Below are 17,163 nucleotides of genomic sequence, written 5' to 3' on the forward strand. Positions count from 1 at the left end.
AGGGGCACAGCAAGGCCAGGGGTGGTGGCTCACCCCCTCCATCCACCTCCTGCTAGTACGGCCCCAGGAAGCTGCTGAGAGCAAGTAATACAGAGGGGAAAAGGGCATCTCAGCACAGGCTAAAACGATCCGAAACTTGAAGGACACAAACCAAAGTTCATCTGTGAAGCAGCCTTTAAGCTCGGGGGATTCTGTCTGGCACTGAATAAAGATAAATTTGTACATGAATCTTTTATTGGCAACTGCGGGCTCAGGTTTTCTCCAGTTTGGGGTAGGTGATGATGCACACGGAGGGCACAGAGGGGATGAAGATGGAGCCCAGAGTGACACAGCTGTGACATAGGTCAGGCAGGTGTTGCAGGTGGGCTGGGGCAGAAGAGATGCTGAACACCATCTGCGACATGGACCCTGAAGGCCTGGTGGAACAATGCTGCAGGCAGGGTCCTGCCAGTCATGCTGCCTGGTTCAGGTGGCCAGGGCAATCCTAGGGCAGCCACATTTTCCCTGACATCTGCACAGGGAAACATGTGAGCACCTGGCTTTTCTCCTAGGGCAAGTGGCCCACGGCAGGGACTGCTCCAGACAGCACAGGGAGAGCATCCACAGCTGCCAGCCTGGCACTGGGAAAGGAGGGACCAATCCTTATACAGCCCAGGTGTTAAGTGAATGCTGCTTTAACTGGCCTTGCCCAGGATCTGTTCCTGCAACAGTGCCTATTCTACACCTAGGACAGAGGTGGCAACAGACATCAGAAATGACAACATAGAAACCTCTGTGTACATTTTTCTCTTCACGGAGCATCTTCTCACTCAAATCATTCCTGAGACAGCAGCTGAGGAGATCAGGATGAGAGCTTGCTGCACTGGGCAGAGAGATCTGGCACACACTGAGTAAAATTACTTTTGCATTTATTTGGCTAAACATAAAGCCAAAACAACAACTCAAGAACAAGCCAGTAAGACACACGCATGTGCACACAGGCCCACACAGAGAAACCACCACAGCGAATACTGACTTAGAAGAGACATCCCGAGGCAGCCACGGCGCTGGGGCCAGAAGGGGCAGCAGAAGGCCTGGCTAAAACAGCTTGGAGGAACATGTACAGTAGACACCCAAACATCAGTGCTAAAATCAGAGCCCGCTGCTGGGCACCACTGAAGCACTGGTCCGCTTCATGTGACCTGGATCTTGGAGCCCTCTCGATCCCTCCCTGTCATGTTACCTTTGGACAGGGCAACATTTTGGGGAAGAGTCAGAAATCCAAAGCTCCCAAATATTATCTATTTCATTTACTCACTCCGGGGAAAAAGCAAGTTCTCTGTCCCAGGAGGGGGGGGAATTGCTACTCTGAGCTTTCTGTGAGTGACTGTGTTCAAACTGCTCAACTGGAAAACACAATGGTGATTAGTCACAAGATTGTCAAATTTAACATGTTTTGAGAGAGTCATGGTAACAGAGAATGATCCTTACTGACACAGCTTTATAGGCACAAGCAGGAGTGCTGGGCACCAGAAATCTCATGGCTTTGATGAGATACAACACACAGACAAGCAGCAAAATGAGAGACTTGTCCCCCTTGCTGGACAGCCAGAACCAGCCTCATACCTACAGCAGGCAGAAAATCTGCAGGCTTTACGAAAGGGAGCACGACATCCTCCCTAAGAGCAGGGGCAAGATGCCTGCTCTGTCCCACCAAAGTCACTGCTACAGCCAGCTGTATTCACTACCCCATTATCTGCTTCAGGTTACAAGAACTAGATCCCAATAAAGTCCCAACTTTCTAAAAAATACTTGTGAGCACAGGTGTGTGCCATACTTTCCAAGAGATTAAAACATTTCTCCTGAGACCCTACCACCACACTATTGAAGTGCTACGTTCTTTAACTCCTGCTTCTGCTAGCATCCTTGGCATCTTTAAATTTTGCCCTGCTGCAGGTTCCCTGCCACAAGAAAATGCACTTTCAGTGGCTGGCTCCTAGGGCCAGCGGCCTCGTGCCTGACTCAGAGGAGGAATGGAGGCAGGGCTGGTTCACAGAAGTTGATGCCTCTGGATTTACCAGCACCGAGCTCCACACGAGGACCGTGCATTCTTCAAGGCACGCTAATGAAATTTCGTTTTTCCACTCTGCCTCTTACTTCATTCCTAACACCTCCCTTCTGGATGCTTCTTTTAAAGCAAGCAGGATAGGCTAGGAGTGCGTGAACAGCCCCAGAGCAGCAATCTGTCACTGACAAGATGCCCCTGGAGAACTCAGCTTATACATCTTGCCCAAAGATCAAGCTCTGTCCTATTCCTGACAGGATAGGGCAGCCCTGGAGATGTGGCCAGTCCAGCAACCCAGGAGAAAATAATACACCCCCTATACCCCCCAAAAAAACAAACCAAAAGGAAAAAAAAAAACAGACTAGTCTGGGATTGGAGTGTCCATTTTAATATAAGCGTGAGGAGGAAGCAGGAATTGTTGGTTACAAGAAACAGCTCTGTTATGCCAAGCTATAGGTAAAACCATGTCTGGCTTCTTACCAAGCACCTGAAGTTTTGCAGAGACCAGGAAACTTGTAAGGTCTCTGCGGAACAAACCACCATTCAAAACACCGGCCCTGCAGAACCCCGCCACGTGTCCTGTGTTTAAACAGCAGCGAGGCTCTACGGCAGCCTGGCCTCTGTGATCCAGCTCGGGGAAGTAACTTAACAGTATTCCGAAGGAAGGGTGAAGAAAGGTGGGGAAGATCAGGGAAGAGGGAATGTGGGTAATATAAAATAAGTGCTCTATCACTCGTAAACCAGGGAATTAAAAACTGGTTTATATCAAGTGGTCGCATTTGCTCGTTATAACTTAAACATCAACAGCAGTCAGCCATGCTCCCAGAGCTGCACGCATTTCGGCTGACAAGAGGCCAAAGCAGCACAGGAGCAACCCCCAAAATACCATTTCCCGTACCAATTCTGGTCTCAACAGAAGCAAGGTGTAAAGAGGTGTCTCTTTCACTAGTCTCTGTCAAGCCCTTTGGCTGGTGTGACACAGAAAGAGCAAGACTAAAGCTGGGAAGAAGCGGCAGCCTGCTCCTCCCGCAGGGCGCTCGCGCTCCCTAGAAGCATCTTGGGGTGCAGAGCACGCGGCAGCATCGACGAGGCACCTCCTGGGGATCGCTGTTCCCTGGGCCCTACGTTCCTGCTTTGAAACTCCCCCGTGGCATGGCTGACTGTCCTCCGAGCCCGTCCTCCTCTGCTCCCAGCCTCACAGGACGATACCGGCAACTCACCCCAGGAGCTCCAGCTGGAGCCAATGGATGCCACAGGCAAACCGTAACTGAAAAGCAAGCGGGAGCTTCATGGCTACGACACAGCGAGCCCTGTCCCTCGCGCGCTGGCTGCCGGAACTGAGGGCACCGGCCTGCTCGGCATGCAGGCGTGCACTGCAGGGAGCACAACTCCCAGTGCAAAGCTGCAGGCCACTGCCAGGACACAAAGCTCAACATTTATTACGCACAACAGCAGGCAGGACTTGAACCATGGTTTCAAAGAAGTGGGTTATATGTTTAAAATCTTAAAAAGTTGCAGCTCTTTCTGATGCTCTTTCAGCCCCCTCCCTTAAGGGCTGGCATAAATGAGCACAGATTTTTGCATTTAACGTGCAACCCAGGTAACTGTCACATGGGACCATCACCCTTAACTGTGGTAAAACATTCCCTTCATCTGTCCAACTGCACATATCAACACAGACAGCAAATTGGCCATATGAATTCACGTTTTGTCCTTACAGCAACGACTTCACGGCACCGGTATAAAGGACTGCTCCAGCCCTTAGACCACAGCAACTAAAATGCAGACAAACATGTACTGAGCACAGTGTTGAGGGGCCTTCTGGACAGACAGTAAGAAGTATTACACACCAGAAACTGAGACAAGAAACTTTTCAAAGAAGCACACACATTCATTTCCTACGTGGGCTCTCACACACTCAAGGAACGCAGACAGCAAGTGCTCTGAAAGAAAGACTCAACCTCTTCTCTCCAACAGCAACCGAGGGCTCAATTTTAGCTCCAGGCTTAGCAGTCTTGTCAAGACAAGCTGGAAAGGCCCTTCCTTTGCGGCCCTCACACAGGTGTGGGGTTGTGAATGCTGCACACTTACGGGGTGAAGGATTCTGTGGTGCTGCAACTTCTTACAGGGCCTAACTCCTGCATGCCAAGTTGGTATCCCACTCCCCAGTGCATTTTCACTGCAACATGCTGGTAAGCTCAGCTAAGAGACACTAGAGCACTACAGAAACTGTCAGACAGATCCCTATCAGCTTCAGTGCAGCAGAGATGTCTCCATTTCCTAATAGCCTTTCTATTCAACTGCTTCCTGCATGCTTTCGAGGTCACACTGGTTGAGGAACCATGTTATCTTTCGTTTGGCAGCAGCACAGATACTGCCTGGGCATGGAGGAATCAGACAGAGGAGTTGAAGAAAAGGAGAGACAGAAGGGTCTGGGCATAGCATCCCACTCTCCCTCTCACCTGGAGACTTAACAGGGGAAAAGAAACCAAAACAAGAGCCGCACTTGAGTGCTATTCTTTGTGTTTAAAAAGAGTATTTTCTTAAAATATAAAAACCATCTTTCCCCTGGAAACCATTAGAACGTAAACAATAAAAAGGGAGTTTGAGGGAGAAGGGAAGAAGAGAAGATTTCTGAATGTGCTTCCAGGCAGCAGCCCTTGCTAAGAGCGACGGGTGCCTCCAGGACCCTGTGCCCAACGTCAGCCCTGTTCCTATGGCTCTCTTACTCATTCAGAGTTCCCCAGTGGGTCTCGGCTTGGGATTCGGCGATCAGCGACTCGCAGCAAACCCCAGCTGGTAGCTTAATCCTCTTCATCCTCACTGATGTCGTAGGTAACTGTGGACTCATTCCTGGCACGGTTGGCCGGTGAGGAAGGAGGAGTCTTGGTTGAAAAGGGCCAGCGGAATGAGGGAGATGGGGAGCGATCATGCGTGGGGCTACTGCTGGGACTCTGCTTTGGGCTGATTGCCTGCAGCATCCGGCCCTTGCCCTCTTTCAGCATGTGTTTCTAGTGATGGAAGCAGGAAGGCAGTTAACATGGCTCAAGAACTAATGCAAAACAACACTACCTACAGCTCTTGTCACATTTTGAGGTGTCACCCCCCACCCCAATACCTCGTGCAATATAAAAGCATGGAAAAGCCCAAGCATAGCTCAAGCCTTTGGAAACTGGCCAGTTTTATCACCACCCACTTTCCACCACCTCTAGCATGAACTGCCTGTAATATTTTGCCAGCATTGCAGGACTGGCAAAGCAGTGTATCACAAACACCTTCAGACCCATTTGAGGTAAGTGACAAAGTGACCGCCAAACTCTTGGTTGTTCAGTGGCCTGCAGGACACATGCTGGAGCTTATAGACCAGCTCCTGGGAAACATGGACTTCTTATGCTATTGCCATAACTGGCTTTAGGCAGCTGGCAAGGCTCCCTGCAACCACGCTGCCCTGGCCTGTGGCAGGACATGTCTGGACACACCAAGTGCTGTGACAAACTGGAGGCCTTTGCTCTGCAGAGCCTGGGCTCCAGAAGACCTGACTCTGACTGCTAAGCTCTCTGAAATTCCCTTCCCCCTTTTCCCAGAGAGGCGCCTTACCAATGCGCCTTCTGGGCCAAACATCTCCAGGAAATTGCCGATGAACTCCCGGGACTTCTCTTCCCACTTCTGAATGAGATCAATACTCTTCTCCTCCACTTTCTGGACAAACTCCTTTGACTTCTCCTCTACATCCTTCACCCGCTTTTTCACCTTATCCACACGTTCTTGGAGGTGATATTTCTTCTCCTGCAGAGAAATGGTGGATCAGAATACGGCTCACCAGATTTGAGCAGTGACCATCGCTGCTCTATGTTATTAAACTGAACAGTTGCTTAAGACTTAGCATCGCCATTAGTTTCATGACACTTCTCTTTCACTTCAAAGACTTCTTCTCTAGACTAAATGGCAGACACATAGTGGGGCTGTGAGATGCTTTGCTGCAGGCACTGGCACAGACCAGAGTGAGACTAAACCCACAGATAACCACTATCTAAGAGCAATGCATGGAAGAGGAAAATATTTATACAATATATAGATTAGGCTTGAGTCAGGAAAAAACAGAACATGCTTGACTATTCTGACCTGTTGTAGGTCACTTTGCATATCACGACAGCACAAGTCTTTGCTGGCTGCTGGGTTGCTGCGTGTTCCTAAACAGAGGCAGAGATATACTCTAAAGACAGGCCAGGCAGCCATAACCTCTCCAGTTTCATTATTTTTGCATTTGATTATATTATAAAATAGACATGGTATCTGTCTTGGTGATAAGAGAAATGTTTACTACCTTATTTCCAGCATTAGAAAAGCCTTCTGCCCCATATCCTGCTTGTGTGCTAAGAGCTACACAGTATAGCACTAGAGCATGCCCTTCTCTTCTACCCAAGCACTGCTGTTCCTGCAGCTTCAAGGAGGAGAACAAGATCAGATTTAATCTTAAAAAGAATGACTCTTCCTTATGAAGACAGCTGAGGGAAGAGAAGTGATATGGGACACAACAGGTGCTGCCATGAACAACCAACACCACACAACTGAAGAAAACATATATCTCACCCTATCTTCAATTCTCTCAACAGGTAAAATTCCACCAAATTGTCATTTCTGACAATTGGACAGCGTTAACAAAACCCCAGTTCCTCCATGTGGGTCTGTTCTTCACAGGAAAAGTTTAAGAGGAGGAAGAAGCCTGGCTTCTACTACAAGGACATCATTTGGTGCAATTGCTTAGCTGTGCAGATTTGCCATTTACCATCAGGACTGTGTTCCCACTAGGCAAGGATCTCCAATCACACACTCTAAGACTCTGCTTCATTCAGCTTGTTGCAAGATACACTTCAACTCACATTTATGAAGCTGACATTGAGCTCTTTAGCTGTGTAGCCCCTTTGCAGGTTTCTTCTGGCATAAACATCATAGTCCCGCACAATCCGGGTGATGATATCTGATGTTGAGATCCCTTCAGTCCTCTGAGTTGGTGCAAACATGCCTAAAGTTGGGGAACAGGACTCTGGAGAGCTGTACCGAGATAGATGGCAAAAAGCTGCTGCCACCTCTATTAGAAAGAACCTCTCTTGTCAAGAGCACATTTCCCAACTGTCCTCACCCCACCATGTCTCTGCCCTTGAATATACTACACTGGGGTCCTCCTTTCTGGGAGGATGAGGAGAAACTAAGGAAGACCTAAGCAAGTGTCAAAATATACCTTCTAATTAAAAGCTACAGCTCTTTACTTCAGCTGGTTTAAAGACTATTATCTATAACCCACTGTATTTGGAACAGTGTGGAGACAAGGACAGGAGAGAAAGGGGTTCTCTCAATTTAGCAGATGGGAATGTAATGAGCTCTGGTGGCTGGGTTTGAAGCTAGATTTAAATAAGCTGCACCTCCACCAAGTTTTACAGCAATCAACTAGAGGAACCACTTTGCAAAGTTCATGCCATTTCTCCATTTGTGAGAATCTGTAAACTAAGCCAGAATATTTTTCCAAAAAGGTGGTTGTTACTTCAATCATGACAACTAGACTAGAAGCAGAAATTAATGTAGGGCAATTCTGCAGCCTGGAAGGTGCAACAATCCTGGCCTTATGAACTAGGGCCCAAATCTGGGCTCCTTCTTGGCCCCGGAGCTCCCTGGAGAGGACCTCATTTGCAGAGTGCCAGCCACTTCCTCTGACATAATTCTGCCTGACAGGAGCACAACAGAAACTTTAGATCTTTGACAAGATTTCCTAGAGAACTTGACCCAGACCCACCTGCTTCTTTTATATGCTTATAAACATCATCGCTGCCAGCGGAAGAATATGGGATGTCATCGTGTGCAACAAAATCAATCTGAAAATTGAGAGAGCAATGTGAGTCACAATTCTACATTGCATATGCAGGTTTCATGCTTTCTGTCAAAGGATGGTTACTTCCTGCTCAACTCCTCCATGCAGGAGCATGAGGTAGAACAGCAAGGTGCTTTTGATTAATGAAAAAGCAATGCAGAGCAGTCCTAAGTTCTCACTGGCAACTGCGTATCCATCAAGCTGGTAAGCACACAACAAAGAGAAGCTGGGAGTAAGGTACAGCTGCTTTAAACTCCACAAAGAAATGACTTGTTAATGGTACCCAGGGAAACCAAGTAAGCTCCTCTGAACACCCTAACTCCTTCACCTCCCAAAGCAGGTCAACAAATGGTAGAGGTTCCTTTCACTTTATCTTTCCTACTGACATAGGGATGAAAAGAGAGCTTGCCTAGTTTCTTGTTGTAGGGAAGCTGACACAGATCTAAGCTGGCCCTGCTGTAAGTAGCCAGTTAGACCAGATGACGTCCAGAAATTTCTTTCAACCTATGTTATCCTTTCCCTATTGCTTGTTTCACACCAGTCACTAGCATCAACTTCTCTTAAAACAGTGAGAATTGTCTTGCCCACTCTGGCCTCTTTTCTTTGTCACAATCTCTATTTTATTTCAACACTGCCTTCCAGATCAGTAAATGCTTTTAATCTCCCAAGAAACTGACTTGGTTCCCATAACCTAGCTCATTCTGTATTTAAGGATTTTAAACATAAATGAGTTGCTCAGACAGAGAATGAGCCCATGGATAAACTCTTGCTGCAAAGAGCATGACAATCAAAATTCAAAACAGATGAGATACCCCATATTACCCTGTGCTCTGCCAGGAACTCCGGCGTGAGTGTCCATGGTGCGTTTCTCACCACTTCGTCCACATAGCGACAATGCTGTACAGCGTCGTACCGCTCGTTCTCATTCATTACTGTGAAGCCCTTGAAGTTATGGGTCAGCTCATCACTACAGACTGAAGAAACAGGCACAGAGAAGTGTGAGTCCAGGATATTTACTCCAATGCTTTACTGTTAAAGGACCGCCTACACCCCTGCCATACCTGCCAAGCCAGGCAGTTCCAGCTGTTGACAGAAGTTGGCACCTTCAAACCTGACTCTTCCAGCCACAAAGCACCAGAAACGGGGAGTGGTGGCAAGGCATTAAGCTCTTGGGCAATTCTACTCAGGTTTATCACAGGAAATTGGCCATGTGTTTGAGGGATTTCTGTCCAAGTTGGGGATCTATACCCTAAACCCTCCAGGACTCTACAGCCTATGATGGTTACCAAGAAAACCAGTCTCTTTCTGTATGAAGTGGCACCTGGGGCTCTACTTAGCATAAACCTGCTTTTTTACCTATGAATGTCTCTTCTGGAAACTGGAAAGCCCCTCACTCTCAACCTCCCTAGGTTTCAGTTTCTGATTTCACAAAATATCATATCATATTTCTTGGGAAAAAACATACTAAAACAAAGAGCAAGTTCATAGCAAATCAAGCTAGTTTAATGATCAGGTTTTATGAGAAAGTAAACAAATAACTCTTCTTAATCCACATGTAAGACATTAAGAAAGGAGCTTTATTCAGTTATCAGACTTAAAAGTAAACAAGGCATTGCTAGTCTCACTGGTATTGGATGTATTTATGCTCTGGACAAACAGACGATAAAGAGAGGGTGAGACTGCTCCCAGCTTGAAGCCAGCATTCACCTGGGCTGTAGCCTCTTGTCTCTCTCAGTTCCTAGCGCGAGGAATGCAGCGCGCATTGCTCCTTGTCTCCTCACCAGACTCCCAGAGGCAGATGGCATGTCTACACAGCTTGTTACACTAACACGTTAACAATACTTTCACCTGAAGTTATTTTTCTGACTGATATACAACATTTATGTACACTGAGCTGCCATTCAGCCTTCAAGATTTCTAAACTCGGAGCATCTTACAGATTTGAGCAACTATTTCACCTCTCTTATCTCCCATCCCCTTCTAGGCACTACTGTAGCTCACACAAAAAACATATAAGAAGCACCACAACAAATAACCTTCATCAATGAATGAAACAGTGATAGGAAACAAGCTTCATGAAGAAATTATTAATGCTATATTACAGATCAGAGTCTCATTTTGCTTCCGGTACCTAGTGGTAGTTAAGAAAACTAGTTAGACGTATTTCCAGTTCTGATATCTTACTATTATTACGCACGCTGACTAGAGGTTACTTTGTGATAGACAACACCTACAGTTTGACATGCTTTTGGTACCACATACCAGAAAGGTGGATCAAAGCATGGCTATAGAGGCACTGTACCGACAGAAGTCGGCACAAGACAGAAGCCAGAAGAAAGTTTCTTTTCCCTGTATATTTTTGAAGGGGTCTGGCTGAAAAACCTCTGCTATCTCAGGGAGTCACAGATTACTCCTGGTATCATCGAAAGAGCTTGGGGCCTAATAGACAGAATGAGAAACTTTTATTTGGAGAAAAGGAATCTCACAGACTTCTCCAGGGCCAATCATGTGCACAAGGAACTACTATTATCTCTCCATGCTCTTTTTGAATTGGTCATAAGCAAAATCCAGTAGAGATCTGGAAAAGGAGAGGAATGTGCAGGATGTAAAGATTATGCAAAGCTCAACCAGCTATGGAGAATTTGTTCCTCATTAACTGTCTCCTTCAAGAGGCAGATGCTCAACTGCCTGTAGTATTTTTTGATACTCAGATGCGCAACTCAACACCACCTGTGACAAAACAGAGGGGCCAAGTTAGAACAGTTGGGTCACAGGTCTTTTCCTCCTGTGCTCCTTTGCTACAGGATTACTTTCTGCAGACTTCCTGCCTCTCAACACATTGCAACAAGACTCCCACAGCAGAATGGGAGTTGTAACAATTGTTACTGCCACCAAGACTATAAAGAAAAGACAAAAACCCAGTTGTGCCATCTGTATGCACAACACTGGAGGCACTCCTAAGAGAGCCAAAGTCAACAAGATCACTCCTTACCTCCCACAATGAGGTATGTGTTTGGGAAGAGGTTCTTTGCTTGCATCAAGGCCCGGGCATGTCCAGAGTGAAACAAGTCAAATATTCCATCAGCATAAACTCTGACAGGGCGATCCACTGTGCCAAAGAGACAGACAGACACATTTGTGAAGATCCATTGCTGGAGAAGCAGTTATTGCTCGTGTCTGCATTTGGGGACCTTCTGAAACTCAAAAGGGAGCTTCAGAAAACTGTCAGAATGCAGAGCCATAGCCAGGAAAGATTAGAGAAAAGAAATGGCTGTCTCTTTTTTCCTTCCCACATGGAAACAAATGCATCTGAGCACAGAGCTGAAATACAACCACATTCAAAAGCAGATTCAAAACCTACCACATACCCACCAAAAAAGGTGAAGGGAGATCAAAAGGAAAGCAAATTCCGATCATCCTCTCCTATAGAAATCCAAATGCAGCATTAACTTCCACACAGCAGTGAGCTACCAGAGGGGAACTGGCCAAAATGTTTTCTCCTGCCAGCCGAGATGGCATCTCAAAGAACCTTCTCAGCATCTTCCTTTCTGCAGCTCACTCCCACAGCTACCAGTCTAAGGGACCAGATTGTTTTGGCTCCTCACCAGCATCAGGGGCTCCCTCTAGTCCCATGAAGCATGTATGTAGCTGCACCTGAAAACCCAGGTAGGCCATTCAGAAAGAATGTGAAATCCCATTCTGCTGTCCTATTGGAGCTATCAACTAAATCCATAGATAAATAAGGAGGAACAAAGCGTTCTTCCAGTCACCACTCTCAAGGCAGCTCTTCTTTCTAAAGTCAGCACTGAGGTTAAATGAAATAGTCTAGTACTGCCACATAATAACAGGAGACTCAGGGACTGCTGGTCTCCTGGGACCACACAGGACTCCAGCTGTCTTGCTGCTAATAACAGAAAGTTGCACATTCTTGGTATTTGACACACTTGGGAATGGTCTGCTTTGTGGCCCAATTCAGCCAGCAGACATGGAGGGGCAGCACAGACTGAGAGACAGCAGAGCTGCAATGAGGAAGGGGGTAGAGATAACTAGCAGGAGACCTGTACCCTCATAGACCTAGGCAGGGCCCTGAAGGTGCCTAGAGGCAGAGCACATGAGGCAGCAAGAGGAAGCCTTGATGCAAATGAAGGGATGTTAGGTCCAAGCTAAGCAGAGGAGTCAGTTTGAGGACAGCCTCTTACAATCACTTGGCAACAATACCACAGTTTGATAGTGCCAGGAGGCTCCAAAGAGCCAAAGATCGAATGCCTGAAGACTGTAAAAGCTTCCTGCATGCCAGAAGAGGGCTGGTCTTTGCATGCCTTTATTAAAGTGCATTCATGTTTTGAAAAACGGCTTGGGACATTTTCCCCTCTCCTCCATACCTGCAACAGCTACAGTTCCTGAGCACAGTCAGAAAAAGCAGCAAGGAAGCATGCAGTGTATTTTAATCTCAGCAGGTGGGAGGAGCCATCGGTGTTGAAATTGGAGACCTCTGAGCGGGCTCTGGAGATTTTTGGCTGGGAAACTAATATGGACTACAAAGAGCACTAGATCTTCAGAGAGACCTTCAGAAACCACTGCCAGGTCCCCGTCAGAGTTGGCTTACCTCTCAACACTGGCAACAGTCAGGTAATTAGAAGTGCAGTATTTTTATTGTCTCAGGGTCTCTGTAACAGAGAGGCCAAGAAAGACAGCATCATCTGCACACTCTGCTTCACAAGAGAGAGTAGCCTCCCTTCAGAAGGAGTGAGTCCTGCCCTCTGCCTCCCTCTTTGGGCTTGCAAAGATAATAGTGTTTTTCTCAGTCTCCTTCAGAGAATAAAATGACATGTTCTTATGGGGTTGTGTTCAATGACACTGACTTTAATTTAAATCCAGGCAAGAGGAGGATATTCTGGGAAAAGGTGTACATTAGTTTCATTTGTCCATTTCAAAGAGATGACTTCTGAATTGCTGCCTAACTTTAAGCTGCCTCAGACAAAGTAGTACAGAAAAACATTCAGCTCTGATGCTACTCTGTAGCTGTCAGTGGCACAGGAAGAGCTAAAATATGTTTTTTTTTATTTGCATTAAATCAGTTTACAGGTGTATGTGCAACTCCTCACAAACTGAGGCTCTAATTTCAGTTGGGATTGGCATGCTCAAATTGACACAGAAGCAGTCATCCATCACCAGAGCATTAACTAAATCACTGGGGGCAAACATGGTCTGAGACATAAGGTTGGATCAGTCTCAGGGAAACCCAAGTCATCCCTAACCACCACCCTGCCAAAACTCAGTATTTATACAATGCCCTTCCAGTATGGTTTTACTTACAAGGGGTTCCTCTCATCGCTTCTTCATACGTTACTCTGACGTATGGCTTGCTGTAATCGATTTCCACTTCATCTGAAAACGGAGCTGGCTCCCTCAGTCCCTAAACAGCCAGAGAAGGTTAGTCATGAGAACGCAAAGGTGAATGCATTATGTAGTGGCAGCAATACAACAGCAGTGCCATTAAGTGACTCACTCACTGTGTCTTTGCAAGATTCATATACATATACTGAAAGACTAGTTAGCGTTAAACCTCAGAACAGTTCTGCAGGGTGAGTAGTTTGAGTTGAGGAAGCGTGAGCGCACAAGAGAGCGAACGAGAGCATGCATGAGAGAAAGTTAAGGAGATGGTATTTCACACTGGGACCCCTAAAAAGACTTCAGGCTCAGCTAGTTCTGACAAACAGCTGCTCACAACAGCAGAAGTCAAGCTTCAGCAAACTTCACCGTCACAGCTTCAGCTCTGCCCACCCAGGCAAGACAGCCACTTTACTGCGCTCGAGTGCCTGCGCCGTGATGTACAGATTTTAACAGCTCCTCGATTTGAGTATATGAACCAGCAAAAGAACAGCACCAAGAGCAGCACAAATCCCCAAGGAATGTGTGCAACACCACACATCTCATGGGCCAGCACAGCGAGAGACTGATCTTGATCTGTGGCAAAACTCACCCTAGTGCCTTAGGAAATCTCCTCTAATCTACTGCCTTGAATACAGTGGTATGTTCAATCAGCAGCTGAAGTTTAGGTATTGTTTCTGAGTATGTTCTCCTCTGAATGGGAACAAAACGTCTGCCTTTCCCATAATGGAACAAACAGCTCAATTTCCTTCTAGCGGGAAGGTGGGAGGCAGCAATGGATTGCTCTTTCCTGAACTAGAAGACTAGGAAACAAGTCTGCAGATTATTACAATAGCACCTTTAAGCTGCAAAAAGCTAATCTAATCAGCAGTTTTCTCCCTCATTTCCCGACCCACTACAGCATCCTGCCATGGTGCACAGCAACACTGCAGCCAGAAAGATTGCTGCTCTTATTGTTAATGTTATTCATTATTACAGATCTCCAAGAGAAGTGCACAGGAAAGCAACCACCGGCCACTGCATTCAAGTAAAGTGATGTTCCTGAAAATCTACAATAATGAGAGCATTTACTGAGGCTCTGGTACCCGTGTTTCCTATATATCACCTTCTCTATTAAGATCCCAAATTTTACTGCACGAGGTTCTTGGAGAACTCTGGAGAACATTATACACCTGCTGGTACTTCAGAAACGTTAAGCTTTTACTTCAAAAAGAGCAAAATTCATCTGCCCAATCCAGTCTTACTGGCTTTTTGATGAACTGCCTAGCTTCCATACCTTTTGTTTTCACTTTTGCAGTTTTACTGTTAAGTAAGGCCTGTGCTCCTCTCCTTTCATCACAGCCATTACACCTAGGACTTGGTAGTAAAATCAGATTCTTTGCTTTTGTCACATATCTGATATGAAGCTAGGAATAAAACGACAAACGCCTATCAAAACTTTCAGAGGATCACAGAAAAATGTCCTCAAAAGCTCCTATCAATAATGCCCTTCCTCTGCTTTGCCTACAAGGGTCAGGACACAACCTAACATGCACAATACAACAGGCTTGTGCGTCAGCAGGCTTGTTACTACCATCTGCTGCAGAGCCCTGCTGCTTCAGGGGAACACTCCATCAGCCAGCTGTTTAGTCAGGAGCTGTAAGGGCTTCGAGGTAATGTTATAGTTAGGCAACTCTACTATTCTTGCTACATTAAATACATCTTTCACAAAAGGAAGAAAAAAAATCTTTTGTCAGGAGATCCACATTAGCCTTGTTGTTAAAAAAAAAAAAAAAAAAGCAGCCGGGAAGTTCGGAAGGTGACTAGTTATTACTTGTTTTGTTCCATTCCCAGACAGATGCTTCATTTCTAACACAAGCCAGACATCAACCTCAAGAGCAAGAGAATCCCATGGAATAAGTTATGTTTGTGTCTCTCTTTCATCTCTGAAACATATGGAGTCTCCAGGAGGGACAGAGTGGGTTTTGACATAAGCCAAGGATACTAAGGTTCTGTGGGATAAGTCACTTCAAAAGCTCAAGCATTCATTCCCAATGCTTGCCCCCAACAATTCTCACTGCAATCTGCAGGCTGATGCTGCTTTTATTTAATTATCATCTGTCTAATACCTTGGGACAGGACTGAAGTAGTCCTAAAGAGTAAAATTCTGTTACGGAAGAGAGGAAAGCTTCAATACGTCACTGTATTTTACCAAGGACTATGACCCTGTATGACGAGAACTGGATGGCAGCTGGCTTCTGATAGAGATAAGGAAAGAGCAACTAGAGAACATGTGATTCACATGAGAGCCCCAGGAAGAGAGCTGTAAAAAGCTCATCACCACAGTATTGCAGCAAGGACAAGATAAAGTCAACTCTTTACACTGGAATTAACTGACACAGTCTTTAGAATTCTAGACACACTTTGGTTTTATCTTCATAAAGCTATCCCAAGCTTGATCTAGAAGGATTTTTTTTTTTTTGAACAATCCTGAAGTATCTACAACACAAATAGAGTCTCCTGTCAGACCAGGAGAATTAAAAGCAAAGTCATCTTCCTGGTGTTTAGAACAGTGGTTTCAGTAGATTTCTTCTGCAGGTGCTCACAAATTTCAAGCTCAACCACAGTTCCCCTAACTCGAACAAGATTGAACACTTCCTATTAAGTGCATGTGTAAAAACATGCTCGGTTTGAGTATTTCTCCCTCCCCTGGGTCACTAAGAAAACCTACCTTTGAAAAAACAATTGTTATTCCCTATTTGTTGTATGTGCATATCTGTTATGTATGCCTGCTGTTATGCATGCTAGTCTGGGCACAGATTAAGTGACTACAAACAACTTGGACACACCACAAAAGCAGCTTAGCGACGCTTGCCTCAGACTTAATTTAAGCCCATGTTGTAAGTATGTTATTAGAATGAGCCAAAGGAAGATTTCAAACTGGCTTTGCAAGAAGGATAGCTACTCTCATTTGCTTCTTTCCTCCCTCTCGTTTTCTGTGTCCTCACCAAAAAAAAAAAAAAACACTTCTCTCTTTTTGCTGTTACAACTTCAATATCCTAATTTTCCTAGGCACCTAAAGCTCAGCATCTTTGCGTACTTACAAATGAGCGACGGGGCATTTTTGGAGGGATTCCATCCGGCTCTGTTGCTCCATTGGGGCCAGATCCATCTTTTCTTCTCTTTCGAGAATTCAGCCTGGAGGAAGTTGGTGGCTCCATCTTGCCAAGCACGTTCAGTAAGAACTAGAACAAAATGAAGAAAGAAAAGAAAAAAAAAATATGTATTTCTCAGTTCTTCCAAAGCAAAAATCAGTCAATAACAGGCTCAGTGTACCGAAGGTCAGCCCAAAGACACAACCACCTAACAAGAGGCTTAGCCAGTTGTATTTGGCATCAGCTGCCAAGGCTTGACAAACGGTGCCTGGTGGGAATACTGAATCATTTAATGCAACTCAGAGCTGCTCTGCAGGGAGAAGCATGCAGCAGTCAGCTGGCTGGAGACAAACTCGCACAAGAGTTGCAATGGAAGTTATAAATCATTAGTACAAAGCTAATTATGCTATTTTAGCATCTGAAAGGCAGCCTAAGCTATGCCCAGTCCACATTCAGCCCTCCCCCAGTTCTCATTTTGATGATACTGAATGCAAACACTCTTGTACCCTTCTGCCCTCCCCCTCTTCAGGACCAAGCAGCTGACTGGTGTACGAGGTCCCTGAACAGTCCTGAAGAGAGCAGGCAGTGATTTTAAGCAGAACGATAAGGGTGGGGAAATGAGGGAAGAGAGAACAACCCCAAGTCACAACTTAAATAACTAGATTGCTTGCAGTTTGCTTTGCTGTTTGTGTGACAGTGAGGGACAGCTCACCTCAGGGGGTTGCCACCAT

General features: G+C 45.8%; 1 protein-coding gene across 1 annotated transcript; it reads right to left on the reverse strand.

The window, feature by feature from the left end:
* Nucleotides 1-891: 891 nt before the first annotated feature.
* On the reverse strand, nucleotides 892-17,163 carry PCYT1A (phosphate cytidylyltransferase 1A, choline). The gene is made up of 9 exons (XM_085325189.1): nucleotides 17,145-17,163; nucleotides 16,382-16,522; nucleotides 13,224-13,323; nucleotides 10,900-11,016; nucleotides 8,730-8,881; nucleotides 7,833-7,911; nucleotides 6,925-7,067; nucleotides 5,642-5,830; nucleotides 892-5,055 (listed from the first exon to the last, which is right to left on the reverse strand). The coding sequence occupies exons 2-9, from the start codon at nucleotides 16,496-16,498 to the stop codon at nucleotides 4,849-4,851; spliced, it is 1,104 nt and encodes a 367-aa protein (XP_085181315.1). The 5' UTR covers nucleotides 16,499-16,522; nucleotides 17,145-17,163; the 3' UTR covers nucleotides 892-4,848.

Source organism: Rhea americana, unplaced genomic scaffold (genome assembly GCF_003343005.1).
Source record: "Rhea americana isolate MKP2758 unplaced genomic scaffold, rheAme1 scaffold_96, whole genome shotgun sequence".
Lineage (NCBI taxonomy): Eukaryota > Metazoa > Chordata > Aves > Rheiformes > Rheidae > Rhea > Rhea americana.